Source organism: Vigna umbellata, chromosome 1, assembly GCF_029865625.1.
Source record: "Vigna umbellata cultivar VRB3 chromosome 1, Vumbellata_1.0, whole genome shotgun sequence".
Classification (NCBI taxonomy): domain Eukaryota; kingdom Viridiplantae; phylum Streptophyta; class Magnoliopsida; order Fabales; family Fabaceae; genus Vigna; species Vigna umbellata.
Window position 1 is genome coordinate 31,199,215 of NC_142165.1, and position 25,633 is coordinate 31,224,847.

Below are 25,633 nucleotides of genomic sequence, written 5' to 3' on the forward strand. Positions count from 1 at the left end.
TCATAAATTGTGCGAAAGTTCTAAAGTAATACCTTCTCAGATGTCCAAAAATTACAAATTAGTAGTCATTGGAGAGCTTCTTGAGTCTAGTTTGTAATAAAAAAAGAATCACATCATTTGGAGGTCGGTGGGAAAATTATCATTATAATAATTGTCTTGCATAGTAATGTCTGAAACACAGTTGACATTATGACTATATCGAACATTAAAAGTAGTAATTAACTAATCATTCCCCATAGTGGTGTCCAGTTCCACAACGTGGTCGCCGCCTATTCCTAGTTGGATTTCTCCTTCCATGTGGAGGTCTAGGTGGTTCTTCCTATGAAGGTTGTCGTTGAATATGTTCTTCACCTTCATCTCCTTCATAAGCAGCGGAGGAAGTACCTATTTCGTTATGGCTTTCACCAAAATAAAACGAGTTATCATAAGATCCCCCAACAGCGTGGGCCGAAGGTGGAGTAGGGGCATAAGTTCCAAACAAGCTTGGCATGCCTAGATTAGAGAACAATGAAATGGAATGTCTTCTTGCATCCTTACTTGCCTCTGCACGAGGAGTGTTTTCATGGTCCCTATTGTGATGGTATTCAGGAGAATGACTCGCTTATGTGGACAAGTGGAATGGACAAAAACAAAATTGCATTCTCAAAACACCAAGACATGTACTCGCTTATGTGGACAAGTGGCCCTAGAACTGGAATTCCCGTCAATGTTAGGTCACGCCTATTATTCCATACGTCTATCCATTCGGCATGTCTAGTAACCCAATTCTCATCTTTTCTGCCCCTCATATCAACTTTATGGAGTTCATCAAGATCGTTTGGTAATTCAGGAACATGTTGTGATAGGCGAAATTGTAACTTGACCCGGTCTAACTCGTGACATTCAACAATTGCAAAACAAATTAAAGTTGTGCATGATGTCCACAATGCTTGGTCTCTATAAGCTTGGGTAGGAATTGTCGCAACCGGAATCGCGACGGGACGACGATCCAAAAAAGAAAATTGCGTTTTGATAAGAGAGATTTTGGAGTCGCCACTATAGTTTATTTTGGAAAACTACGGGAAAACCATAAAACGATAAAGCACGGTCCACGAAAACCAAAGATTGGGTTCGGGAGTCGGTTACGCGTGGGGAAGGTGTTAGCACCCCACAACGCCTGCCCTAAGGCAGTACCTTTAACTAAATGCACGAATATGATGTGATTTTCAAAATGTTTAACTATCCCCTAAAATAAAATTCTAAAATAAACAAAACATATTTTTTTAGTTTTTTGGGCCCGACAAGGATTGACCTTGCTCCTACGTATTCTCATTCAAAATGAGAAATCAGGGTTACGTAGTTCTTTTTGAAAATGTTTGAGAGATTTGTTTGAGAAATTGATTGAAAGATTTGTTTGAGAAAATGATTGAAAGATTTGTTTGAGAAAATGATTACGGATAAATTTGGATTTTTGGGAAAGTGAACCTGACAAGGGCTAGCCTTGCTCCTACGTATCTCCACTTTCGATGGAGAATCAAGGGTTACGTAGTTCTGGGTAGGAAGATTGTTTGTTGTTTAAAATTGTTGATGTTTTTGGTTTTTTTGAAGATTTTATACCTTTTTTGTATTTTGTTTAAGAAAGAGAAAAGGTTGTTAGCACAAGAACGATGCGTGCGATCACACATGTGCATAAACCTTTAAAACATATTTTGTTAATTTTACTTAAGGAAAAGAAAAGGTTTTTAGCACAAGGACGATGCGTGCGATCACACATGTGCCTAAGCCTTTAAAACATATTTTTGGAATTTTAATTAAGAAAGAGAAAAGGTTTTCAGCACAAGGACGATGCGTGCGATCACACATGTGCCAAAACCTTTAAAACATATTTTTATAAATTTTAATTATGAAAGATAAAAGGTTTTCAACACAAGGACGATGCGTGCGATCACACATGTGCCAAAACCTTTAAAACATATTTTTATAAATTCCTTTATTTAAATTGTAAATATTGCATTATTAAATATATATTTTAGGATAAGTAAATATCTAGAATAAGTAGATAGAACAAAATAAAATAATAAATAAAAATAAAAATAAAAATAAAAGAAATAAATAAGACAAATGAAATAAGATAGACAAAAATAAATGAAATAGAATAAAATAAAATAAGAAAAACAAACAAATAAAAATAACGAGCGTTGGGTGGATCATAAACGGACGTTGAGAATGAGGAGAAATAACGAGCATTGGGGGAATTATGAACGGACGTTGGGAATGAAGTGAAATAACGAGCGTTGGGGGAATTATGAACGGACGTTGGGAATGAAGTGAAATAACGAGCGTTCGTTTCGGGGATTAACGAACGTTCGTTGAGAATGAGGAGGACGAACGAGCGTTGGGGGGAATTTAACGGACGCTCGTTGAAAGTGAGGAGAAAGATCGAGCGTTCGTTTGGTGGATTAACGACCGTTCGTTGAGAATGAGGAGGAACGAGCGTTGGGGGGAATTAAACGGACGCTCGTTGAAAGTGGGGAGAAAGAACGAGCGTTCGTTGGGTGGATTAACGAACGTTCGTTGAGAATGAGGAGGAACGAGCGTTGGGGGGAATTAATGAACGTTCGTTGAAAGTGGGGAGAAAGAACGAGCGTTCGTTGGGTGGATTAACGAACGTTCGTTGAGAATGAGGAGGAACGAGCGTTGGGGGGAATTAATGAACGTTCGTTGAAAGTGGGGAGAAAGAACGAGCGTTCGTTGGGTGGATTAACGAACGTTCGTTGAGAATGAGGAGGAACGAGCGTTGGGGGGAATTTAACGGACGCTCGTTGAAAGTGGGTAGAAAGAACGAGCGTTCGTTGGGGGATTAACGAACGTTCGTTGAGAATGAGGACGAACGAGCGTTGGGGGGAATTTAACGGACGCTCGTTGAAAGTGGGGAGAAAGAACGAGCGTTCGTTGGGTGGATTAACGAACGTTCGTTGAGAACGAGGTGGAACGAGCGTTGGGGGATTCAGTATCACGAGCGCTCGTTGGGGAAAGTTGACGAACGTACGTTGAGAAACGAGGCTGAAGGACGAGCGCTCGTTGGGGGACGAGCGGACGCTGGGAAACGAGGCTGAAGGACGAGCGCTCGTTGGGGGACGAGCGTTCGTTGGGGAATTGGTGAACGGACGCTGGGAAACGAGGCTGAAAGACGAGCGCTCGTTGGGGGACGAGCGGACGCTGGGAAACGAGGCTGAAGGACGAGCGCTCGTTGGGGGACGAGCGTTCGTTGGGGAATTGGTGAACGGACGCTGGGAAACGAGGCTGAAAGACGAGCGCTCGTTGTGGACGAGCGTTCGTTGAGGAGATGGTGAACGTACGTTGAGTACAGGAGGGTAGATGACGAGCGTTCGAAAAAAAGGCCGAAAAACGTGCGTTCATTATGGGCTTGGCCCACCCGGGTGATTTCTAACCTAGAATTCCCCTAGGGGTTCTGCCTTCCCATTCTCATTCACTCACTCACGCCGTTTCTCTCAGATGAGACCAATGTCTCCTTCTCTCTGACCAAAAGGAGTTGCTCCTCCACGCATTGCAACGTCGACGCCGCTGCCTCCACCGAAGTTGGCCGCCGCAAGCCACGAGCCAGGGCGTCGCCGTCAAGGTCGTTGCCGGTGACCACCCCGATCTCTCCCTATCTCTCTCGCACTAGCCTAGGGTTGAGGCTTTTTCACCTTGGGCACCTCCTGCCGCCGCCTCTGCCAAGCCGGCCACCGTTGCCTCTAGCTGGAGCGCGCTTCTTCACCGGCGCCACCAGTGTCACTTTCCTCCCTCTCCGTTCGAGGGCTTTCCCGACTGCTAATCGTCCCCGCAAAACCACATTTCCCTCTCTTCTTCCCCTAATTTTTATCGTTTTTTTTATTGATTTACTGATTAATTTGAAAATTACGAGTGTGTGTTGTGTACATCTGAATGTGAGGGGTGAATGCTGGATTTGTTCTGCCTTGTGTGTTGATTGGGTTATGCTTGTTGGAGGTGGCACCGGATATGTTGGGGAGATGAGAGTGATGATACTGGAAGTGGTGCCGGAGATGAAAGTGGCGAGAGGCAAAGGCTCTGGTCAGAAGTAAATGATGAATGGTCCTGGGGTGAGGGGGGGTCGAGGTTGGATTATAGTTGGAGGTAGATGGTTGAAGATGCAGAGTATAGGTGACGGCTCAGTGTTGGAGATGATGTTGGCCGAACGGTAAGAATGAATACGGTGGGATGGAGTTATGAGTTTCTGTATGATAGATGATGAAGGCGTTGGGTTGAGGTGTGGTGTAATGGCGATAAGAAGCACGGCAGGGGTTATGGAGTGAGTGAATTCTTCCCTGTTTTTCCGATTGTTGAAGAAGAGGAAGGTGTTTCTCTATGCGATTAAATAGAGGAGTTGAGAGTTGTGGCGTGTAGCCAATGATGGATGATGGGTGTTGGAGGTGAGGAACTTGGAGTGAAAGGGAAGTGTGGTTGGGATGGTTACGGGTGAGGGGAGTCAAGGAGTTTGAGGTTAGGCCGTGGTATAAGGTGTTGGAGATGAAAATGAAGAGGAAAGGGATGAAGATGATGGACCGTGGTCATGAGGTTATGATGGATGATGATTCAGTGAATGTGGGGAGGGTGACGATGGTGTTTGGTAACAATGGCCCGTATACAAATAACCATGACACAATCATATGCCAATTTAACAACAACTTAACAGAGGTATATTCATGGGAGAACATGGAGTGCAAGGCATCACTTACCTCTTGAAGATCCGATTGCTACTGCCAACCTTGCGCCTCCAATGAATCTCTCCTTTCCCTTTTGACTGGCTTCTTCTTCCCTTTCCTTGTTGAATGGTGTCTCTTGTTTCTCTTTGCAGGTGCCAATGTCTCCTTCTCGGCAATGGATGATTATCCAGTGAAGTTGAAGGTCCCCTGGAGCTCTCCCCCAAAAATCCCCTTTCTCTCTGCTTTTCTCTGCTTTCCCCAAAAAGCCAAAACCCCAATCCGGACGAAATTCGGTATTGACAGCTGCCCCTCTTTACTTAGATTTTACTAGATAATATGACAATGTGATGTCTTCATATTATTTAGTAAAAGATAAGTAAAGATAGAAATACTAATTTCGTCTGGATTTCTAAGGAAGCAAAATGAATACGAAACATAAGTTAAACAAATCGATGAAGAATGTGAGATTGCAACATAAACGATCATTGCCGAGCAGAGGGGCCCAAAATCAAAGAAAAACTAGAGGCGCCAGACAAGACTGGGCTGAAAACGTTGAACCAAAACCGTGCTTGAGGGGAATGAGGTGTACAAACCTCGTGGAGGGTGTACAAACCCTGAACGAATGATGTGAGGTGTACTAACCTCGTGGAGGGTGTACAAACCCTATGGATGACTGTGTGTGAGGTGTACTAACCTCTTGGAGGGTGTACAAACCCTGTGGATGAATGATGTGAGGTGTACTAACCTCTTGGAGGGCGTACAAACCCTGAACAAATTATGTGAGGTGTACTAACCTCTTGAAGGGTGTACAAACCCTGTGGATGAATGGTGTGAGGTGTATTAACCTCGTGGAGGGTGTACAAACCCTATGGATGAATGATATGAGGTGTACTAACCTCGTGGAGGGTGTACAAACCCTATGGATGAATGATATGAGGTGTACTAACCTCGTGGAGGGTGTACAAACCCTATGGATGAATGCTATGAGGTGTACTAACCTCGTGGAATGAATGATATGAGGTGTACTAACCTCTTGGAGGGCGTACAAACCCTATGGATGAATGATATGAGGTGTACTAACCTCGTGGAGGGTGTACAAACCCTATGGATGAATGATATGAGGTGTACTAACCTCGTGGAGGGTGTACAAACCCTATGGATGAATGATATGAGGTGTACTAACCTCGTGGAGGGTGTACAAACCCTATGGATGAATGCTATGAGGTGTACTAACCTCGTGGAATGAATGATATGAGGTGTACTAACCTCTTGGAGGGCGTACAAACCCTATGGATGAATGATATGAGGTGTACTAACCTCGTGGAGGGTGTACAAACCCTATGGATGAATGATATGAGGTGTACTAACCTCGTGGAGGGTGTACAAACCCTATGGATGAATGCTATGAGGTGTACTAACCTCGTGGAATGAATGATATGAGGTGTACTAACCTCTTGGAGGGCGTACAAACCCTATGGATGAATGATATGAGGTGTACTAACCTCGTGGAGGGTGTACAAACCCTATGGATGAATGCTATGAGGTGTACTAACCTCGTGGAATGAATGATATGAGGTGTACTAACCTCTTGGAGGGCGTACAAACCCTATGGATGAATGGAATGAGGATCAATAGGCTCGACGAGTGCCTTGAGGTGAGCTATCGTAGAAAAACTCTTGGATTCAGATCTTTTTTTGAAGAAACATTGGTAAATAGCTAGCAAAACATTAGAGAGGTTTAGATATGAAGGTCTGCTAACCTTTTTCACCACTTCATTTTCCCTTACTGATTTTTGAACAGTTTTCTTTGCTTTCTATGAAATGATGTTATGTTACGATGGTGCATGAATGCATATGAGCCATTGGTTTCGTTCCCTTCTTTTGCTCTCGCTTTCTCTTTCTTGCACTTTTTTTTTTATTTTTTATTTTTTGGGAATTCTATGCTTGGAATCCGTTGTCAATGTTGACGTCAAACGCGATGTACGTTCGAAATGCATTCAATCAAAATAATGGCAAGAAGCAGTGGGTTCTTTGATGCAAGGAAGAGAACGTAACTAGGGGTTCAAATTCCCTCTAGCACTAGCTTGAACTTTGGGAGGTGTTGTTAGTATCTACACATGCATGGCCCGCAAGGGTTGCCCCAACTTTGTTGCGTATAGTAAACTTGATTTGGAGAGGGGGAAAGGTTCGGGTAGGAAGGATTGCCCCAATTTGGCGATTCCTGATTGACGGGGAGACTTCACATTTTTTGTCCTTTCCTTCTTTTTTTCGATGTTTTTATTTTCTTTCCTTCTTTTTTCTTTTCTTTTGAGTGATTGTGCCATTCACCACATCATTTCGTTTCAGGGTTAAATTCGTGAGAAAGATTAGGACAAACAGTCTTCAGTCAGCGTGGACTTTTATTGGCTTGTACCGTGGCTAAAGGTCAAAGGATTTTGAAAGAAATGGATAATGAAGGCTCAAATAAGTGTTTGGCGGTTAAATCGTTTCAACAAGAATCATTTGCAAGGTGTCGAGTCAACTATCCCTAAAGATTTGAGACTTCGGGCATCCTTTTATTTTCATTGCTGTTTTTTTTTTCTTTTCTTCCCCTTTTGGGTCGCTTGCTTCGTTGTCTCTGTTGTGTACTTCTTTGAGACTTTATATATTTTTTATTTCTTTTTCCTTCTTCTTTTTTTTTTTCAGAAATCCCCTCCTTGATTTCGGATGCCCTTGATGTACCCTTTAGGTTGACATCGATGTGCTAATGATTCTTGTCGGGGGTGATGAAAACAAATATAATTTATGGCTCAAAAGGGGTGCAATTGGATAAACTTCTTTTAACGTTTGGATAAAGAAAAAATGGCCACACGTCACTCTGAATCTTTGCTTACCTTACTTTCTCGCGACCTTAGCCCTGGAATAAAACTCGGTAGTGGTTGACACATCGACTTCATTATTTTTCTCTCTCTTCTTTCCCTCTTTTTTTTTTTTTTTTTTTTTTTTCTCCCAATCAACAGATCGTTGGGATGGGTACCATGATGAACACTGCCCCAGTATTGTATTCATGACAACCCTTTGTTTTAATGGGAAATGAAAAGGTTGAGGGTTCAAGTAGTATGAATGCAGATGCTCTAGCCGGAAAAGAACGATGGTTACCCCCGAAACCTTGCATCAGGAGAAGACCCAACTTTGGTATTTTCAAAATTTATTTTGCTTTTGCTTTTCGAAAACACTATGCCCTTGACAACCTCATTGACAACGAATTCAACATGTGTCTTTTCTTTTGCTTTCTTTTTTTTCATTTTTATTTTTATTATAATTTTTTTTTAATTTTTACGACACCCACCAGGACCGAGCTAAGCCGACTGAATACCCGTGATGCTTTTATTGACATTCGTTTGATTATTTTCGTTTTCAACCCTCTTTATTTACCTAAACAGCTCAGCGCGACATGCAATAATTTCAGAAAGTATGAACAAAAATTTAATATGCGGTATTTATTGAATGAAATAACACAGATTACAACAATTTGAAAGGCAATGTTAATATTCGCTAACGGCAACCCGTATCACGGAATCATCATACATAGAACTTTTTGACCGCATCAGAATTAACCGGTAACGGTAATTCCTCCCCATCCATCCTTGTGAGAATTAGTGCCCCACCAGAGAATGCTTTCTTCACCACAAACGGCCCTTCATAGTTTGGGGTCCACTTGCCTCGATGATCTTTTTGGATGGGCAAAATCCTCTTCAACACCAGTTCGCCTTCATGAAACTCTCTTGGGTGCACCCTTTTGTCAAACGCCTTTTTCATTCTCCTTTGATACAGCTGTCCATGACACACTGCTGTTAACCTTTTCTCTTCGATAAGGTTGAGTTGGTCGAATCGGGTTTGAACCCACTCAGCTTCCTCTAACTTAGTTTCCATTAACACGCGTAAGGAGGGAATTTCGACCTCAAATGGAAGTACCGCTTCCATCCCATACACTAGCGAGAACGGCGTGGCCCCAGTTGATGTTCGTACTGATGTGCGGTATCCGTGCAAAGCGAAAGGAAGCATTTCGTGCCAGTCCTTGTAAGTGACCACCATCTTCTGCACAATCTTCTTGATGTTCTTGTTAGCAGCCTCTACTGCCCCATTCATCTTTGGACGATAAGGACAGGAATTATGGTGGTGAATTTTGAATTCCTCACATAACTCCGCCATCATCTGATTGTTCAAGTTGGTAGCGTTATCAGTGATGATCTTGTTAGGTAGCCCATACCTACAGATCAACTCCTTCCTTATGAATCTAACCACGACCTTTCTAGTCACGTTGGCATACGAAGCAGCCTCAACCCACTTGGTGAAATAGTCGATTGCGACTAGTATGAAGCGATGTCCATTTGACGCTTTTGGTTCTATAGCTCCGATGACATCTATTCCCCACATCGAAAACGGCCATGGTGCAGACAACACGTTCAGAGCAGTGGGTGGCACATTGATATTATCTGCATATATCTGACATTTCTCACACTTCCTCACGTGTATGCAACAATCGTTTTCCATGGTCAACCAGAAGTAACCAGCTCTTAAGATCTTCCTAGCCATCGAATGTCCATTCATGTGTGTACCAAATGTACCTTCGTGCACTTCTTTCAATATCAACTCGGCTTCCTTTGCATCCACACATCTGAGGAGAACCATGTCATGGTTTCTCTTGTATAAAACATCCCCACTTAAGATGAAACTGCTGGCCAACCTTCTTAGTGCTCTTTTATCGTTTTCAGACGCATCCTCAGGGTATTCTCGGGTTTTAAGATAACGCTTGATATCAAAGTACCAAGGCTTACCGTCTAACTCCTCCTCGATGAAGTGGCAATATGCTGGCTCTGCATGGCTTTTCATTTTGATTTTTGGTAATTCTGCATCTTGATCAACCTCAAACATTGACGACAAGGTGGCCAGTGAGTCTGCTAATTTATTATCTTCTCGAGGTATATGGTTAAATGTGATGGAATCGAAATACTCCATTAATCCCCTGATGTAAGCTTGGTAGGGAATTAATTTTGTATCCCTAGTTTCCCATTCTCCTTTCAGTTGATGGATGACCAAAGCCGAATCTCCATACACATCCAGAATTTTTGCCTTAGACTCAATTGCTGCTGGAATACCCATGGCACAGGCTTCATATTCAGCGATGTTATTTGTGCAGCTAAAACACAACCTTGCCGTCATTGGTATATACTGACGCTCTGGGGAGATAAGCACTGCCCCTATTCCATGTCCCATCACATTCGAGGCTCCGTCGAATAACACCGTCCACGCTTTTTCGTTTCGGTCTTCTTTGTTCTCTTCGAATAGAGCCATGATATCCTCATCAGGAAATTCAGGTTGCATTGGTTGATAATCACAAAGGGGTTGATGAGCCAGGTATTCTGCTAGTGCGCTACCCTTGACAGATTTTTGAGTGACATATACGATGTCGTACTCTGACAATAGCATCTGCCATCGAGCTATCCTTCCAGTAAGAGCAGGCTTTTCAAAAATATACTTGATAGGATCCATCTTGGATATCAACCATGTAGAATGACTCAACATGTATTGCCTTAAACGATGAGCGGCCCACGCCAATGCGCAGCAAGTCCGCTCTAACGATGAATATCGTTGTTCGCAGTCTGTGAACTTCTTGCTCAAGTAATATATAGCGTGCTCTCTTTTGCCATCCTCATCATGCTGACCCAACACACAACCCATTGACTTCTCCAATACAGTCAAATACAAAATGAGTGGCCTTCCTGGTTCTGGTGGACGTAATACAGGAGGGTTTTGTAAGTATTGTTTGACTCTCTCAAAAGCGGCCTGACAATCCTCATTCCACACCACAGCCTGATTCTTTCGTAACAACTTGAACAGTGGTTCACAAGTAGCAGTTAAGTGGGAGATGAATCTAGCAATGTAATTCAATCTACCCAAAAACCCTCGAACTTCTTTTTCCGTTTTAGGCGCAGGCATTTCCATTATCGCTCGCACTTTGTCTGGATCCACCTCTATCCCCCTCTGGCTGACAATAAAGCCCAACAATTTCCCGGATTTCACTCCAAATGTACATTTGGCGGGATTCAGCCTAAGCTTATACTTCCTCAATCGCTCGAATAACTTTCTCAAGTTGAGGACGTGTTCTTCTTCTAATTCGGACTTCGCGATCATGTCGTCCACATAAACTTCAATCTCCTTGTGCATCATATCATGGAAAAGTGCCACCATCGCCCTTTGATATGTTGCCCCAGCATTCTTGAGTCCAAAAGACATCACTTTATAACAAAATGTGCCCCACAATGTAATAAAAGTAGTCTTTTCCATATCTTCTGGCGCCATCTTGATCTGGTTATACCCCGAAAAACCATCCATGAACGAAAACAGTGAATACTTGGTTGTATTATCAACCAGGGTGTCGATGTGTGGTAATGGGAAATTGTCCTTTGGGCTTGCGCGATTCAAATCTCGATAATCGACACACATCCGAACTTTACCATCCTTCTTAGGCACCGGTACAATGTTTGCTACCCATTCTGGGTATCTCGCCACAGCTAGAAACCCTGCATCGAATTGCTTCTGTACCTCCTCCTTGATCTTCAAGGACATTTCCGGTTTCATTCTTCTTAGCTTTTGCTTTACCGGTGGGCATTCCGGCTTGAGTAGGAGCTTGTGTTGTACAATATCTGTATCGAGGCCTGGCATGTCATTGTAAGACCAAGCAAACACATCCCTGAACTCCCTCAATAAGACACGCAATTTTTCTTTCACTTCTGCTTTCATGGCTGTACCGATCTTCACCTCCTTTACCTCATCCCCATTCCCTAAATTGAGTACTTCAACATCTTCCTGGTGAGGTTTCATCTCCTTACACTCTTGTTCCACTAGTCTCAACAGTTCAGGAGGGGGTTCCGGGTCATCATCACAATCATCTTCCGTATTATTGACGGGGCGCCCAAAATCAGGAATATCAACATAATTACTTTCAAAACATTCATTGTCATATCTGCATTATTTGAGTTTATGAAAAGGAAATAAATAAACGAAAAACGACGAGGAATGCAAAATGATGATAAAACACAAACAAACACACTTTGATTATCGCGCTGAGCATAACAAACTAAAAGCGTCAACCCGTAAGTCATGAATCCTAAAGCCCCGGGTAAAGCTATAGGATTAATTAAAGTTATTACATCTTATTCAAATTAAGCATCACGGGCAAATCCAGCATCTCCCAATTGTCGAGTCGCGCATCCGGGGAGCAGGCCCACACGCAACTGGAGCCTTCCGATCCATCTTCATCTCCCACAACTGCTATGTGGCCGACGTTAACCCAACCAGCGCTGCGAAAGCTCTTCTTGAGGTCACAGATACGAATTCTTCCCACTTTGGGCTCCCGTCTTTCCATCCGAGCCAGACTGCGCTCTCTCCTTTCTTCTATCAGCCTTCTCCTATCCTCCTGGTGGGCTTGTATCCCAGGCCATACCTATTCTTGTTCTCGACGACCTCCAGAGGGAATGCTCGCCCCTGTCCATACCTTCCCAAACCTTTCCCATGCATATAACCTTCTTTTAACATGACTTTGGCCATCATGATAGAAGCACGCGACAGATGTGGGCTGACCGCGAATGGCTCCACGTAGGTGTTTCCCACGATCTCCAGAGATTGGAAAGTTGCCTCGAGAGCTTCCTCGGCTACTTCAATATAACGGGAGGATGATGGTCCGCTCACCAGGAAATCCTCCTCTCCTGCCACTATCACCAGCTTGTCTCCCATAACATACTTCAGCTTTTGGTGTAGTGTGGAAGGCACAACTCCTGCAGAATGGATCCACGGGCGACCCAACAAACAGCTATAAGCCGGGAGGATATCCATAACTTGAAAGGTCACTTGAAAGACACAAGGACCGACTTGAACGGGCAATTCAATTTCTCCCATCACTACCCTTTTACTGCCGTCAAATGCCCTCACAATCATAGAGCTCGGCTTCATATGCATTCCATCACAGGGGAGCTTCTCCAATGTCGATTTTGGCATGACGTTCAGAGAGGAGCCATTGTCCACCAAGACACGCGCTATAACGTGATCTAAACATTTCACAGAGACATGAAGAGCCTTGTTATGCCCTCTCCCCTCAGTGGGTATCTCCTCATCAGTAAAGGTGAGGTAATTATTAGCGACGATGTTGCCAACAATGCCCTCGAACTTGTTCAGAGAAATACCTTGTTCCACATGAGCCTCACTGAGTATCTTCATCAACAACTTTCGGTGGGAGGCAGAGTGCATGAGTAATTCTAGCAAGGAGATCCGGGCAGGCATGCGATTCAACTGTTCCACCACTTTGTACTCACTCTGTTGTATGAACTTTAGGAATTCACCAACTTCTTCTTCAGATATTTCCCTCTTCTCCTCTTTGTTGGGGGTCTCCTCGGCCTCCACGTTCTTCCCCCTCAAGAACTCCTTTGCTTTTGCAGCCATTGTTGCTTCCCTATCATTGGTTCTTTCTCTCGCCAATTCTGGTGGTGTAAAGATTCGACCACTTCTGGTCATTCCACCAATGCCTGATATGTTTTCCACAGTCGGATTTGCATATTCTCCCTCGTCTAATGCAGTTGCCCCATATCTCCATGGGACGGCTTTCTCGTTCTTATAAGGGAAAGGAGTTGGCACTCGGATTACCACAGACGGATTTCCTTCAGTTACCAGTGCAGGGGTGGTCCTAGTAAAATGGATCACCAAAGGTTCGGGTAGAGTCACATCAGATTCTCCACCAATTTGTGCAAATACTTCTTCCTCTCTGACCTTGCGGCACACTTGCATCAGATTTCTATCAAGTAAGTCTTGTAGAAAAATCTCGAATTCCATACATTCCTCAATAGAGTGCCCGGCCTCCGGATGGAGTGCGCACGCTATACCCAGATCATAATCACCCTTCACTAGGCCCTTCTTCAACAAAGCTTCAAAGATAAACCTCCTAGAACTTCGGATTTCGCCCACATCTCTTATCAGATCCTGGTTTCCAACCTCGACGGCGTTCGTCGAGGAACTCCCGTGCCCGGACAATGGATTAGTATTGACGTTGGGCTGGTCCTCTTGAAACTTTAACCAACCCGAATCTATCAGAGCCTGAACTTTGTATTTGAGAGCCATACATCCTTCGGTCGAGTGGCCAACGCCTCCTGCATGATAACTACACCTGGCATTCGCGTCATAACCCCTAGGATACGGCGGCTGTACAGGCTTCATCGGACAAATGGCGACCAGACCCTTTTTGACTAGGTTAGGTAACAATTCAGTGTAGGTCATAGGGATTGGGGTGAACCTAACAAATTGATTTCCCCTTGGGTTGTTGTTGTGACCCACATTCAGATTTGGGTCCATGTTTGCGACCGGTCTTGCAGCTTCGGTTGGGATACGCTGCGGTGGATAATACGCTTGTTGTTGTTGAGGCCTAGCTTGGTGAACAAACGTGGTGTTAGCAGCATAAGGAGGTGGGTTTAAGTATGGCCGATAATTAGGATTGGGAGCTCGTCCTCTCCACGCAGGCATTACCGACGCAGCATGTACCTCCCCCTCTTTTTTCTTCCCCTGATTGAAACTGGGCTTTTTGTAGTTTGTAGCTGCAGGTGGGCCATATGCTATCTTCCCGTTTTTCAATCCAATTTCTATCCTCTCACCAATGATGATGGTGTCAGCAAAATTGACAGATACATTCCCAACCATATGCTCATAAAATGGCGGCTGGAGTGTGTTTACGAACATCGACACCATCTCCTTATCAAACAACGGCGGCTCAACTTGCGCAGCCAACTCTCTCCATCGCTGGGCGTACTCTTTGAAAGTTTCATTGTCCTTTTTTGTCATATTCTGCAGCTGCAGACGGTCCGGAGCAACATGAGTATTGTATACATATTGTTTTACGAAGGCGTCAGCTAGATCCGCCCAACAACGAATTCGGTATGGCTCCAGGTGGGTGTACCAGTTCAATGCCACCCCAGCCAAACTTTCCTGGAAAACGTGGATGAGTAGCTGCTCATCATGAGCATACGCAGCCATCTTTCTGCAGTACATGGTCACATGGCTTTTAGGGCAAGTGTTACCCCTATATTTTTCAAACTCTGGTGCCTTGAACTTAGGCGGGATTTTCAAGCCCGGAACCAAACTTAATCTGGCCGCATCTCCAAACCCGTAGCTCTCAACTCCCTCAACAGCTCTCAACCTCGCCTCCAGACTTTCCAACCTACCTGTAGCTCCAACGAGGCTACCGAATCCCCCAACCATTGTGGCGTGCTGTGCAGCTTCGGCTGAAGAATCCTCCCTAGCAACCACACGCGGTACTGGGGTCACCCGAATTCCATCAGTTGTGTTGGTCTCATTCATTCCCGTGCCCACCATGGGAGCCGACACTAAGACAGGTCCCTGAGTGCCGGTGGTTGGTGGTATATTGACAGTCGCGGGGAACGAGAATGCAGCGTGCTCAACTTCTGAGTACTCTCCTACAGGAGGAGTGTAACCCGGAGGTAAACCATACAGTGGGAAAGGAACAGATTGGCTCGCAGCGTTGAGCATTGGGGGATAAGGGTGAGCATTCCCCCCAACATGCGTAGATGAAGACTCTCCAGCAGTCTTCATGGATTCAAGCGTCGCCAAGATCTGGCCGATCTAGTCCTTCAACTGGCCAACATCCGTTTTGAGAGACTCCGGTGACTCCTCCCAGCTTGCCATGGCTTTTGAGTTTGCCCGGGTCCGGTAGGGATGTCGTGGAAATTTGGTCGTCGTTTTTTCTCACGCGTACTGCTTTATTATTTTAATTAATTAGATGGAAATGAAACATGCTGAACAAAAGAAAAGATGATGCATGCTAGTAATAGGGGGAAATCACAAGATTGTAATGACATCACTGATGGAAATTAACACAAGCAGATGCTAAACAACATCCCACACCTTTCATTTAAATGGAAACAAGTTCATTACATTTCTTAAAGGAAACAAACCATAAAGATCCCTAAATACATCAATTCCTAGTCCGAGTGATGGGGGATTTCATCTCGTCTATCAACCGTTTACAGTGATTAATAAAAAGCTCTATCTCTACTGGTGGGCTATAAAAGTGGGTACTCGCTTCAGCTTCCGACACCATTCTAGGGATGTCTTCAATCGCCCCATTTGCCAAAGCAGCCAACTGAGAGAAGCTTTCCTTCCAATGCTTTACGGCCGTTTCTTGCTCTGCGATGTGCTCTTTCATTCGCTTTATCAAGGCCTGATGCCTTTCTTCAAATTCCATCGACCTCCATCGCTCCTCCTGCTCCTCGATGTAATCCTCCATCTGCTTTAACATGGCTCGATATTCCCCTTCAGCCTCTGCCAGCTTCCAGCGCTCCTGATTCAACTCCGCTTCAAATGATGTAGCCATTTCCTTCATTTGATGCCCCGATTCTTGTACTTGGACTTGCGCTTCCCTTAGTCTTTTTAGGGCTTCCCTCTTATCCCTCTTGGCTTCTTCATAGAGTTGTTTCCACTGTCTGCCCTCTTCTAGAGCCACATTCTTCTCATTCACCCTCATGGATAACTCCTTACTTGCGGCCGCAAGATCCTGTTTTACTCGGAATGTATAATCTCTCTCTGCCTTCTGGCTTTTGACAATGTTTTCATAAGCCCGTGACTTTTCTTCGTTATCATTCCTCATATCCACAAAATCATTGCGAGCTTTCTGTAATTCATTTTCCAACCTAGCATTCCTCACCCTCAATTTCTCCACCTCAACCTTCAGCTGTTTCACCTCTTCACTTTCTGGGGCTTGGGATGTTTCTTCACTTGCCGATTGATCATTGATGGGCTTAAAAGGCAACTTGACTTCTCTTACCCTCTCCAGAATCCAGGTATGGTAACTAACCCTGCTATCCATCACTCCACTCCTCAGGTCCTTCTCTGCTCGCACCACATTTTCCCAGGCACTTCTGACTCTCCTCAACATTTCAGTACAATGTCCGTCCTCATAGTAGATGAAGAAGCCTGTGAGATAATCTGGTGAAGGCGCTCCCTTCATAGGATATCCGAACTGTCTTTGGACCAAAACAGGGTTGTAGTTAATACAATACCTAGCGCCTATGAGAGGTATGTTAGGGAAGTTGCCACAATGATGGATAGATGGTTTAGTCTCAAGCCAAGGAAGGCGCCATTTTACGTTTCCCTCTCTCAAACCGGCAAAGAAAAGAGCCCACCCATTACCTCCTTGATGCGACAGATTCTCAGGTGAACTTCTAACATCGATTACCCCCTTAAATACTCGTGCCGTCATCCACGCATATAACGCCGGCAAACAACAAAGAATCCTCTTCCCTTTTCTCTCCTGGCAAAAACTCATAGTCCCATACACATCTGCGAGGACTGCTGTTATGGGGTTTTCTGATCTCGTCTTTTTTGCCACGAAGACATCAATAGCAGTGTAATCTACAAAGTCTTCCAGCTTGGGAAACAGGACAATGCCAAACACAGTGAGGGCTAGTACATCCATGAAGGTCTCCCATTCTTCCCTATCGCCCAGGTCGTGCAAATATTGTTCAAGGTAACCTTGTGTCAGCCCCCGAATTTGATGTCTCGTTATCAACCGGTTCTCCAATTCATTGGGCTGTAATTTCATTATAACAGCAAGGGTAGAAACAGAGGCATGATGCTCCAAGTGCTGATATGGCTTGGTACCCTCTAATGGCAAGCCCAGAATATGCTCAAATTCTTCTACAGTTGGCGCCAGCTGCAAGTCCTGGAAGGTAAAACATCTCAGGGGAGAATCATAATACTGAGCTAGAGCTGTAATAGCGGGCAACTGTACTTTCACCTCCATTAAACTCAACAAATTCCCATATTTCCTCCCGAAGGCTTCTCTCTGTATGGTCTTGAGTCTTCGGCCTAAATTTATCAACCCGGTCAAATTTCCAACATGTGTCCTTAGGCTAGACTTCTTTCTTAAAATGGCGGAGTTGGTATGCAATGTAGCATCAGATCTGGTGTCAACATCCATCTCGTGTGAAGTCAAGTGTATACCTGTGATTTCCCCTAAAACCAACATGTTACTAAATGGTGCATGAATATGATGCATGATAATAAAACAACACGATGAATCAAATGCATGCATGGCATGAAAATGCAATAACATAATTTTCGAAAGAGAACGAACAGCGTGAGGATTACAAGAATACACGTTTCTCCCTTTGTGCCCTAATAAAGGTTCAATGGCTTGGATTCGAGGTCAAGTATATGCAATTTCACAAGGATGGTCTCCTGAACCTAGAGGTCAATGGTCACTAGAGCTATGGCCCCCTTCATAGCATCTCCACAACAGTCGAGTAATCAACTAGATGAGGAGACACAAGTGAAGAGAACAAACTCTAGCTGGAGTTCTCACGATAGCCAGACAGGAAGTACATCCCAGAATGACACCGCTACACAACTCCTATAATTCTAAGTTGCGCTCAGACCCGGGTATAGGGCCCCACTCTTGATATGCACAAAGTGTGTGTGTGAAGGGAGAATGCAATGCATACCCAAACCCTCACCTGCAAAACAACCAGAAAAAATTCCCAGGCAGATATAAACATGTTTTCTACCCTAGGTTTCCATATTCAACAATTCACATGCAGTTATTCCAACTATCAAACACAAAAAAAGAAAAAGAAAAAAAAAACAGGGGAAGAAAAACACAAAGAAAAATCATGTCAAATTCGCGCATCTAATTAAATGGCCTGACTCTCGGCCGTCCCCAGTGGAGTCGCCATCTGTCGCAACCGGAATCGCGACGGGACGACGATCCAAAAAAGAAAATTGCATTTTGATAAGAGAGATTTTGGAGTCGCCACCATAGTTTATTTTGGAAAACTACGGGAAAACCATAAAACGATAAAGCACGGTCCACGAAAACCAAAGATTGGGTTCGGGAGTCGGTTACGCGTGGGGAAGGTGTTAGCACCCCACAACGCCTGCCCTAAGGCAGTACCTTTAACTAAATGCACGAATATGATGTGATTTTCAAAATGTTTAACTATCCCCTAAAATAAAATTCTAAAATAAACAAAACATATTTTTTTAGTTTTTTGGGCCCGACAAGGATTGACCTTGCTCCTACGTATTCTCATTCAAAATGAGAAATCAGGGTTACGTAGTTCTTTTTGAAAATGTTTGAGAGATTTGTTTGAGAAATTGATTGAAAGATTTGTTTGAGAAAATGATTGAAAGATTTGTTTGAGAAAATGATTACAGATAAATTTGGATTTTTGGGAAAGTGAACCTGACAAGGGCTAGCCTTGCTCCTACGTATCTCCACTTTCGATGGAGAATCAAGGGTTACGTAGTTCTGGGTAGGAAGATTGTTTGTTGTTTAAAATTGTTGATGTTTTTGGTTTTTTTGAAGATTTTATACCTTTTTTGTATTTTGTTTAAGAAAGAGAAAAGGTTGTTAGCACAAGAACGATGCGTGCGATCACACATGTGCATAAACCTTTAAAACATATTTTGTTAATTTTACTTAAGGAAAAGAAAAGGTTTTTAGCACAAGGACGATGCGTGCGATCACACATGTGCCTAAGCCTTTAAAACATATTTTTGGAATTTTAATTAAGAAAGAGAAAAGGTTTTCCGCACAAGGATGATGCGTGCGATCACACATGTGCCAAAACCTTTAAAACATATTTTTATAAATTTTAATTATGAAAGATAAAAGGTTTTCAGCACAAGGACGATGCGTGCGATCACACATGTGCCAAAACCTTTAAAACATATTTTTATAAATTCCTTTATTTAAATTGTAAATATTGCATTATTAAATATATATTTTAGGATAAGTAAATATCTAGAATAAGTAGATAGAACAAAATAAAATAATAAATAAAAATAAAAATAAAAATAAAAGAAATAAATAAGACAAATGAAATAAGATAGACAAAAATAAATGAAATAGAATAAAATAAAATAAGAAAAACAAACAAATAAAAATAACGAGCGTTGGGTGGATCATAAACGGACGTTGAGAATGAGGAGAAATAACGAGCATTGGGGGAATTATGAACGGACGTTGGGAATGAAGTGAAATAACGAGCGTTCGTTTCGGGGATTAACGAACGTTCGTTGAGAATGAGGAGGACGAACGAGCGTTGGGGGGAATTTAACGGACGCTCGTTGAAAGTGAGGAGAAAGATCGAGCGTTCGTTTGGTGGATTAACGACCGTTCGTTGAGAATGAGGAGGAACGAACGTTGGGGGGAATTAAACGGACGCTCGTTGAAAGTGGGGAGAAAGAACGAGCGTTCGTTGGGTGGATTAACGAACGTTCGTTGAGAATGAGGAGGAACGAGCGTTGGGGGGAATTAATGAACGTTCGTTGAAAGTGGGGAGAAAGAACGAGCGTTCGTTGGGTGGATTAACGAACGTTCGTTGAGAATGAGGAGGAACGAGCGTTGGGGGGAATTTAACGGACGCTCGTTGAAAGTGGGTAGAAAGAATGAGCGTTCGTTGGGGGATTAACGAACGTTCGTTGAGAATGAGGACGAACGAGCGTTGGGGGGAATTTAACGGACGCTCGTTGAAAGTGGGGAGAAAGAACGAGCGTTCGTTGGGTGGATTAACGAACGTTCGTTGAGAACGAGGAGGAACGAGCGTTGGGGGATTCAGTATCACGAGCGCTCGTTGGGGAAAGTTGACGAACGTACGTTGAGAAACGAGGCTGAAGGACGAGCGCTCGTTGGGGGATGAGCGGACGCTGGGAAACGAGGCTGAAGGACGAGCGCTCGTTGGGGGACGAGCGTTCGTTGGGGAATTGGTGAACGGACGCTGGGAAACGAGGCTGAAAGACGAGCGCTCGTTGGGGGACGAGCGTTCGTTGGGGAATTGGTGAACGGACGCTGGGAAACGAGGCTGAAAGACGAGCGCTCGTTGTGGACGAGCGGTCGTTGGGGAGATGGTGAACGTACGTTGAGTACAGGAGGGTAGATGACGAGCGTTCGAAAAAAAGGCCGAAAAACGTGCGTTCATTATGGGCTTGGCCCACCCGGGTGATTTCTAACCTAGAATTCCCCTAGGGGTTATGCCTTCCCATTCTCATTCACTCACTCACGCCGTTTCTCTCAGATGAGACCAATGTCTCCTTCTCTCTGACCAAAAGGAGTTGCTCCTCCACGCATTGCAACGTCGACGCCGCTGCCTCCACCGAAGTTGGCCGCCGCAAGCCACGAGCCAGGGCGTCGTCGTCAAGGTCGTTGCCGGTGACCACCCCGATCTCTCCCTCTCTCTCTCGCACTAGCCTAGGGTTGAGGCTTTTTCACCTTGGGCACCTCCTGCCGCCGCCTCTGCCAAGCCGGCCACCGTTGCCTCTAGCTGGAGCGCGCTTCTTCACCGGCGCCACCAGTGTCACTTTCCTCCCTCTCCGTTCGAGGGCTTTCCCGACTGCTAATCGTCCCCGCAAAACCACATTTCCCTCTCTTCTTCCCCTAATTTTTATCATTTTTTTTATTGATTTACTGATTAATTTGAAAATTACGAGTGTGTGTTGTGTACATCTGAATGTGAGGGGTGAATGCTGGATTTGTTCTGCCTTGTGTGTTGATTGGGTTATGCTTGTTGGAGGTGGCGCCGGAGATGTTGGGGAGATGAGAGTGATGATACTGGAAGTGGTGCCGGAGATGAAAGTGGCGAGATGCAAAGGCTCTGGTCAGAAGTAAATGATGAATGGTCCTGGGGTGAGGGGGGGTCGAGGTTGGATTATAGTTGGAGGTAGATGGTTGAAGATGCAGAGGATAGGTGACGGCTCAGTGTTGGAGATGATGTTGGCCGAACGGTAAGAATGAATACGGTGGGATGGAGTTATGAGTTTCTGTATGATAGATGATGAAGGCGTTGGGTTGAGCTGTGGTGTAATGGCGATAAGAAGCACGGCAGGGGTTATGGAGTGAGTGAATTCTTCCCTGTTTTTCCGATTGTTGAAGAAGAGGAAGGTGTTTCTCTATGCGATTAAATAGAGGAGTTGAGAGTTGTGGCGTGTAGCCAATGATGGATGATGGGTGTTGGAGGTGAGGAACTTGGAGTGAAAGGGAAGTGTGGTTGGGATGGTTACGGGTGAGGGGAGTCAAGGAGTTTGAGGTTAGGTCGTGGTATAAGGTGTTGGAGATGAAAATGAAGAGGAAAGGGATGAAGATGATGGACCGTGGTCATGAGGTTATGATGGATGATGATTCAGTGAATGTGGGGAGGGTGACGATGGTGTTTGGTAACAATGGCCCGTATACAAATAACCATGACACAATCATATGCCAATTTAACAACAACTTAACAGAGGTATATTCATGGGAGAACATGGAGTGCAAGGCATCACTTACCTCTTGAAGATCCGATTGCTACTGCCAACCTTGCGCCTCCAATGAATCTCTCCTTTCCCTTTTGACTGGCTTCTTCTTCCCTTTCCTTGTTGAATGGTGTCTCTTGTTTCTCTTTGCAGGTGCCAATGTCTCCTTCTCGGCAATGGATGATTATCCAGTGAAGTTGAAGGTCCCCTGGAGCTCTCCCCCAAAAATCCCCTTTCTCTCTGCTTTTCTGTGCTACCCTCCCCCTCCGTATACCAAACCGTGCATATGCCATGTAGGCTCCAAAACGTCTCTGCCACCCGCACACTCTGCAGAAACGGTTTCTTGCACCCTCTCCCTCCAACACACGTACACGTCGTACTCCCAACCAAAACACTTTTCTTTTCTCGCATATTTTTTACTAATGACAAAACGTCCCCTTTTCCTAATTATTTTTTTTTTAATAAAATAAAAAGGTAAAAACTAAAAAAAAACAAAAACTAAAGACACCAGTAAACTAATAAGAAAATACATAAATAAATAATAAAAACGAAAATAATAAAATAATAAAAAAAAAATAATAAAAAGGGTAAATAATAAAACAAAGGAGAACAGTCTACGGTAAAGCCAAAACCCCAATCCGGACGAAATTCGGTATTGACAGGAATAATTGACTCTAATCCCTCATATGGAGTCCATGTAAACTGCATTAATGGACCATTATTGTCTGATTCATTTTTTATCAAAAAAGATTTGAATGACAAATACAATGTTACCTGGTTATGTTCTATATGATCTAGCCTTGATCGGTATTCGATTAAATCATTGTGGGGGACATTTCGAAAGGTCAAAACATGACCTCCGCTCCATCGACATACAAGTAGGAAACTAAATTGCAGTCGCGAAATTGGTGCAATAAAGGGCATACGAAACCATGCCCACGATTGTAACAACGATGCACAACCACCCATGGTCTTTGAATGTCGATCTGTCGCTCTACACATCTCCCTGTACAACATAGCTAAACAAAGCAGACCCCCAACTATATCGTCGAGTTGTGCGAAGATTACTTAAGAAATTCAAGTACATTAAGTGTACTTTATTACCTGTTTTATCAGGCATAAGAACCCCTCTAATTAGTCCTAATATATATGCCCTTGCATGGGCATGCATTTCGCCGAGACTTGAGTCGTCATGTACAAGCAACATATTTTCCCGCAACCACTTTAGCTTCACCGTAGATCCAACAAGGGACTCCCCCTTAATCGGTGTAATCCCTAACAACGTATCACATATATCTTCCCAATCAAACATTGTAGGTCCAATTACTAGAGGACCATCAACTCTAAGCCCCAATTGTAGTGACACATCTTGCAAGGTAATTGTGCATTCTCCAGTTTGAAGATGAAAAGTATGTGTCTTAGGCCTCCAACTTTCAACCAACGCTGTAACTAACCCGTGATCTACTTTTAAGTCTCTTGATTTAGATACAGCACCAAACCTAGCTTCCTCTATAACAGTGTCCATGGAACTGTCCAACCATCCTGCATACACGAGATCAAGTTTGGGAAATAAGAAAAATTGATGGTGCACACGCATGTGCCACACAACTCATCACACAAGATCACAATAAGCTGGGATCACGAATCATTTTCGATCACATACGTGAGATAGTGGAATCTGACCCATCCACACCAATTGCAATAATTATTGCTTCCATCAAGACCTCTATGGGCTACACTACATCCTACAAAAAGGCTTGGTTGGCTAAACAACATGCAATTGAACATGTGTATGGCAATTGGGAAGAATCGTTCAACAAATTACCATGCCTACTATAAGCCATGCAAACTTTTCTTCCTGGCTTTGTGTACAAATTGAAAACACAACCAATTACTGATGGCGAAGAGATCTGTCAAAACCAACAATATTTCAAAAGACTTTTCTATACCTTCAAACCTTATGTTGATGGATTCTCACACTACAAACCGTTGGTGCAAGTGGGTGGAACATTCCTATACGGAAGATATAGGGGGGCTCTTTTGGTGGCTGTGGCACAAGATGGGAGAAACAACATACTCATTGTTTTTGCTATAGTTGAGGGTGAAACAACAAACACTTGGTTGTTTTTTCTAAAAAACCTTAGGAGACATGTCACACCTCAACAAAACTTGTGCTTAATTTCGGATCGCCACAACTCCATTAGTGTAGCATTCAACAGACCAACCAGTGGGTGGATAGAAGGACAATGTGTGCATGTTTATTGCATTCCACACATTGCACAAAATTTCACCCGAAGATTTAGGGATACAAGTTTGAAGAAGGACCTTGTCAACATGGGTAACTACTTCTTTTTAAAAATCTTTAACCAATTAAATGTCGTCTTTATTATTCTTCATTATCCGTAATCATTACTATTTTCTTAAATATTTTTGCAGCATACGCAATGACTGAGCCGCGATGTAACTATTACTACAACATCATTAGGGAAAATAATCCCGAAGCAGCAACTTGGATTGATCAAATTCCAAGACAACAATTCACACTTGCGTATGATGAAGGCAGAAGATGGGGTCACCTAACAACAAATCTAGCCGAAGCAATTAACTCAGTCTTGAAGAAGAGAAGAAATTTACAAATCTCCTCCACAGTATTGGCCACATACACAAGAAGCAACTTCTTTTACACAGAAAGAGGGAAACATATAATTGCAATGATAAGTGTTGGTCATGTCTATTCTGAAAATGCCACAAGGTCCTACCTACAGGATGCTGATTCAAAATCAAACACCCATAGGGTTTTGAATTTGATAGAAATACAACAAGATTCAGATTCAAGGAGATGGTAAACCCAAGACAAATATGACCTGCAGGAAAATTTATTGTCAGATTGGATGAACGATGGTGTGATTGTGGCAAGTTTCAAAAGATTCATCTACCATGTTCACATGTCTTAGCAGCTTGCAAACATGCTCATCACGACTTTAACGTTTACATCAGTCCCTACTATAGGTTGGATGTCATCATGAAAGTGTATAATAATATGTTTGGGGAGCTACGACATGAAGAATATTGACCACCATACCAAGGCACAAAAATTTGGCCTTATTCAGCCACAAAAAGGAATGCAAAGGGTCGACCAAAATCATCCAGATTCAGGATTGAAATGGACATCAGGGAACGAGCACACCCACGAAATTGCTCATACTGTCAAACCCCTGGCCACACAAGAAATCATGGTCCTCAAAATCCTGGCATTAGAGGGTCCACATCCCATTATGAAAAATTATTAGTTAATTACTAGTTTTAATGTTCAATGTATTCATAATGCCAACCGTATTTCAGACTTTGTTATGCAAGACAGTTATGTTAAAATTAAAGAAAATATTTCATTCACTGATGTCAATGACTTCGTCTTCTATTAAAGTTAATTATTGTGTCTTCTGTCAAAAAATTGAAAAATTGACCCAAAACAGACCACCAACCACCATAGGTACAGTTAATTCCTTAAAGCTAACGTTTTATATATTCTTGTCAGCTCTAACATTTTCTTGTTGTTTTGCCCTTAACTTTCTCCTCAAACCTCAGTTTTTAAGCTTTACTCAC

General features: G+C 43.5%; 1 protein-coding gene and 1 pseudogene across 1 annotated transcript; one reads left to right on the forward strand and one right to left on the reverse strand.

Annotated features, from left to right (window-relative positions):
* Window positions 1-226: 226 nt before the first annotated feature.
* Window positions 227-23,047, reverse strand: LOC148205132 (serine/threonine-protein phosphatase 7 long form homolog). The gene is made up of 5 exons (XM_088103222.1): window positions 22,805-23,047; window positions 22,691-22,732; window positions 22,094-22,100; window positions 612-943; window positions 227-319 (listed from the first exon to the last, which is right to left on the reverse strand). The coding sequence occupies exons 1-5, from the start codon at window positions 23,045-23,047 to the stop codon at window positions 227-229; spliced, it is 717 nt and encodes a 238-aa protein (XP_087959348.1).
* A 142-nt stretch (window positions 23,048-23,189) lies between these two features.
* LOC124841321 (uncharacterized) lies at window positions 23,190-25,331 on the forward strand (annotated as a pseudogene).
* Window positions 25,332-25,633: the final 302 nt, after the last annotated feature.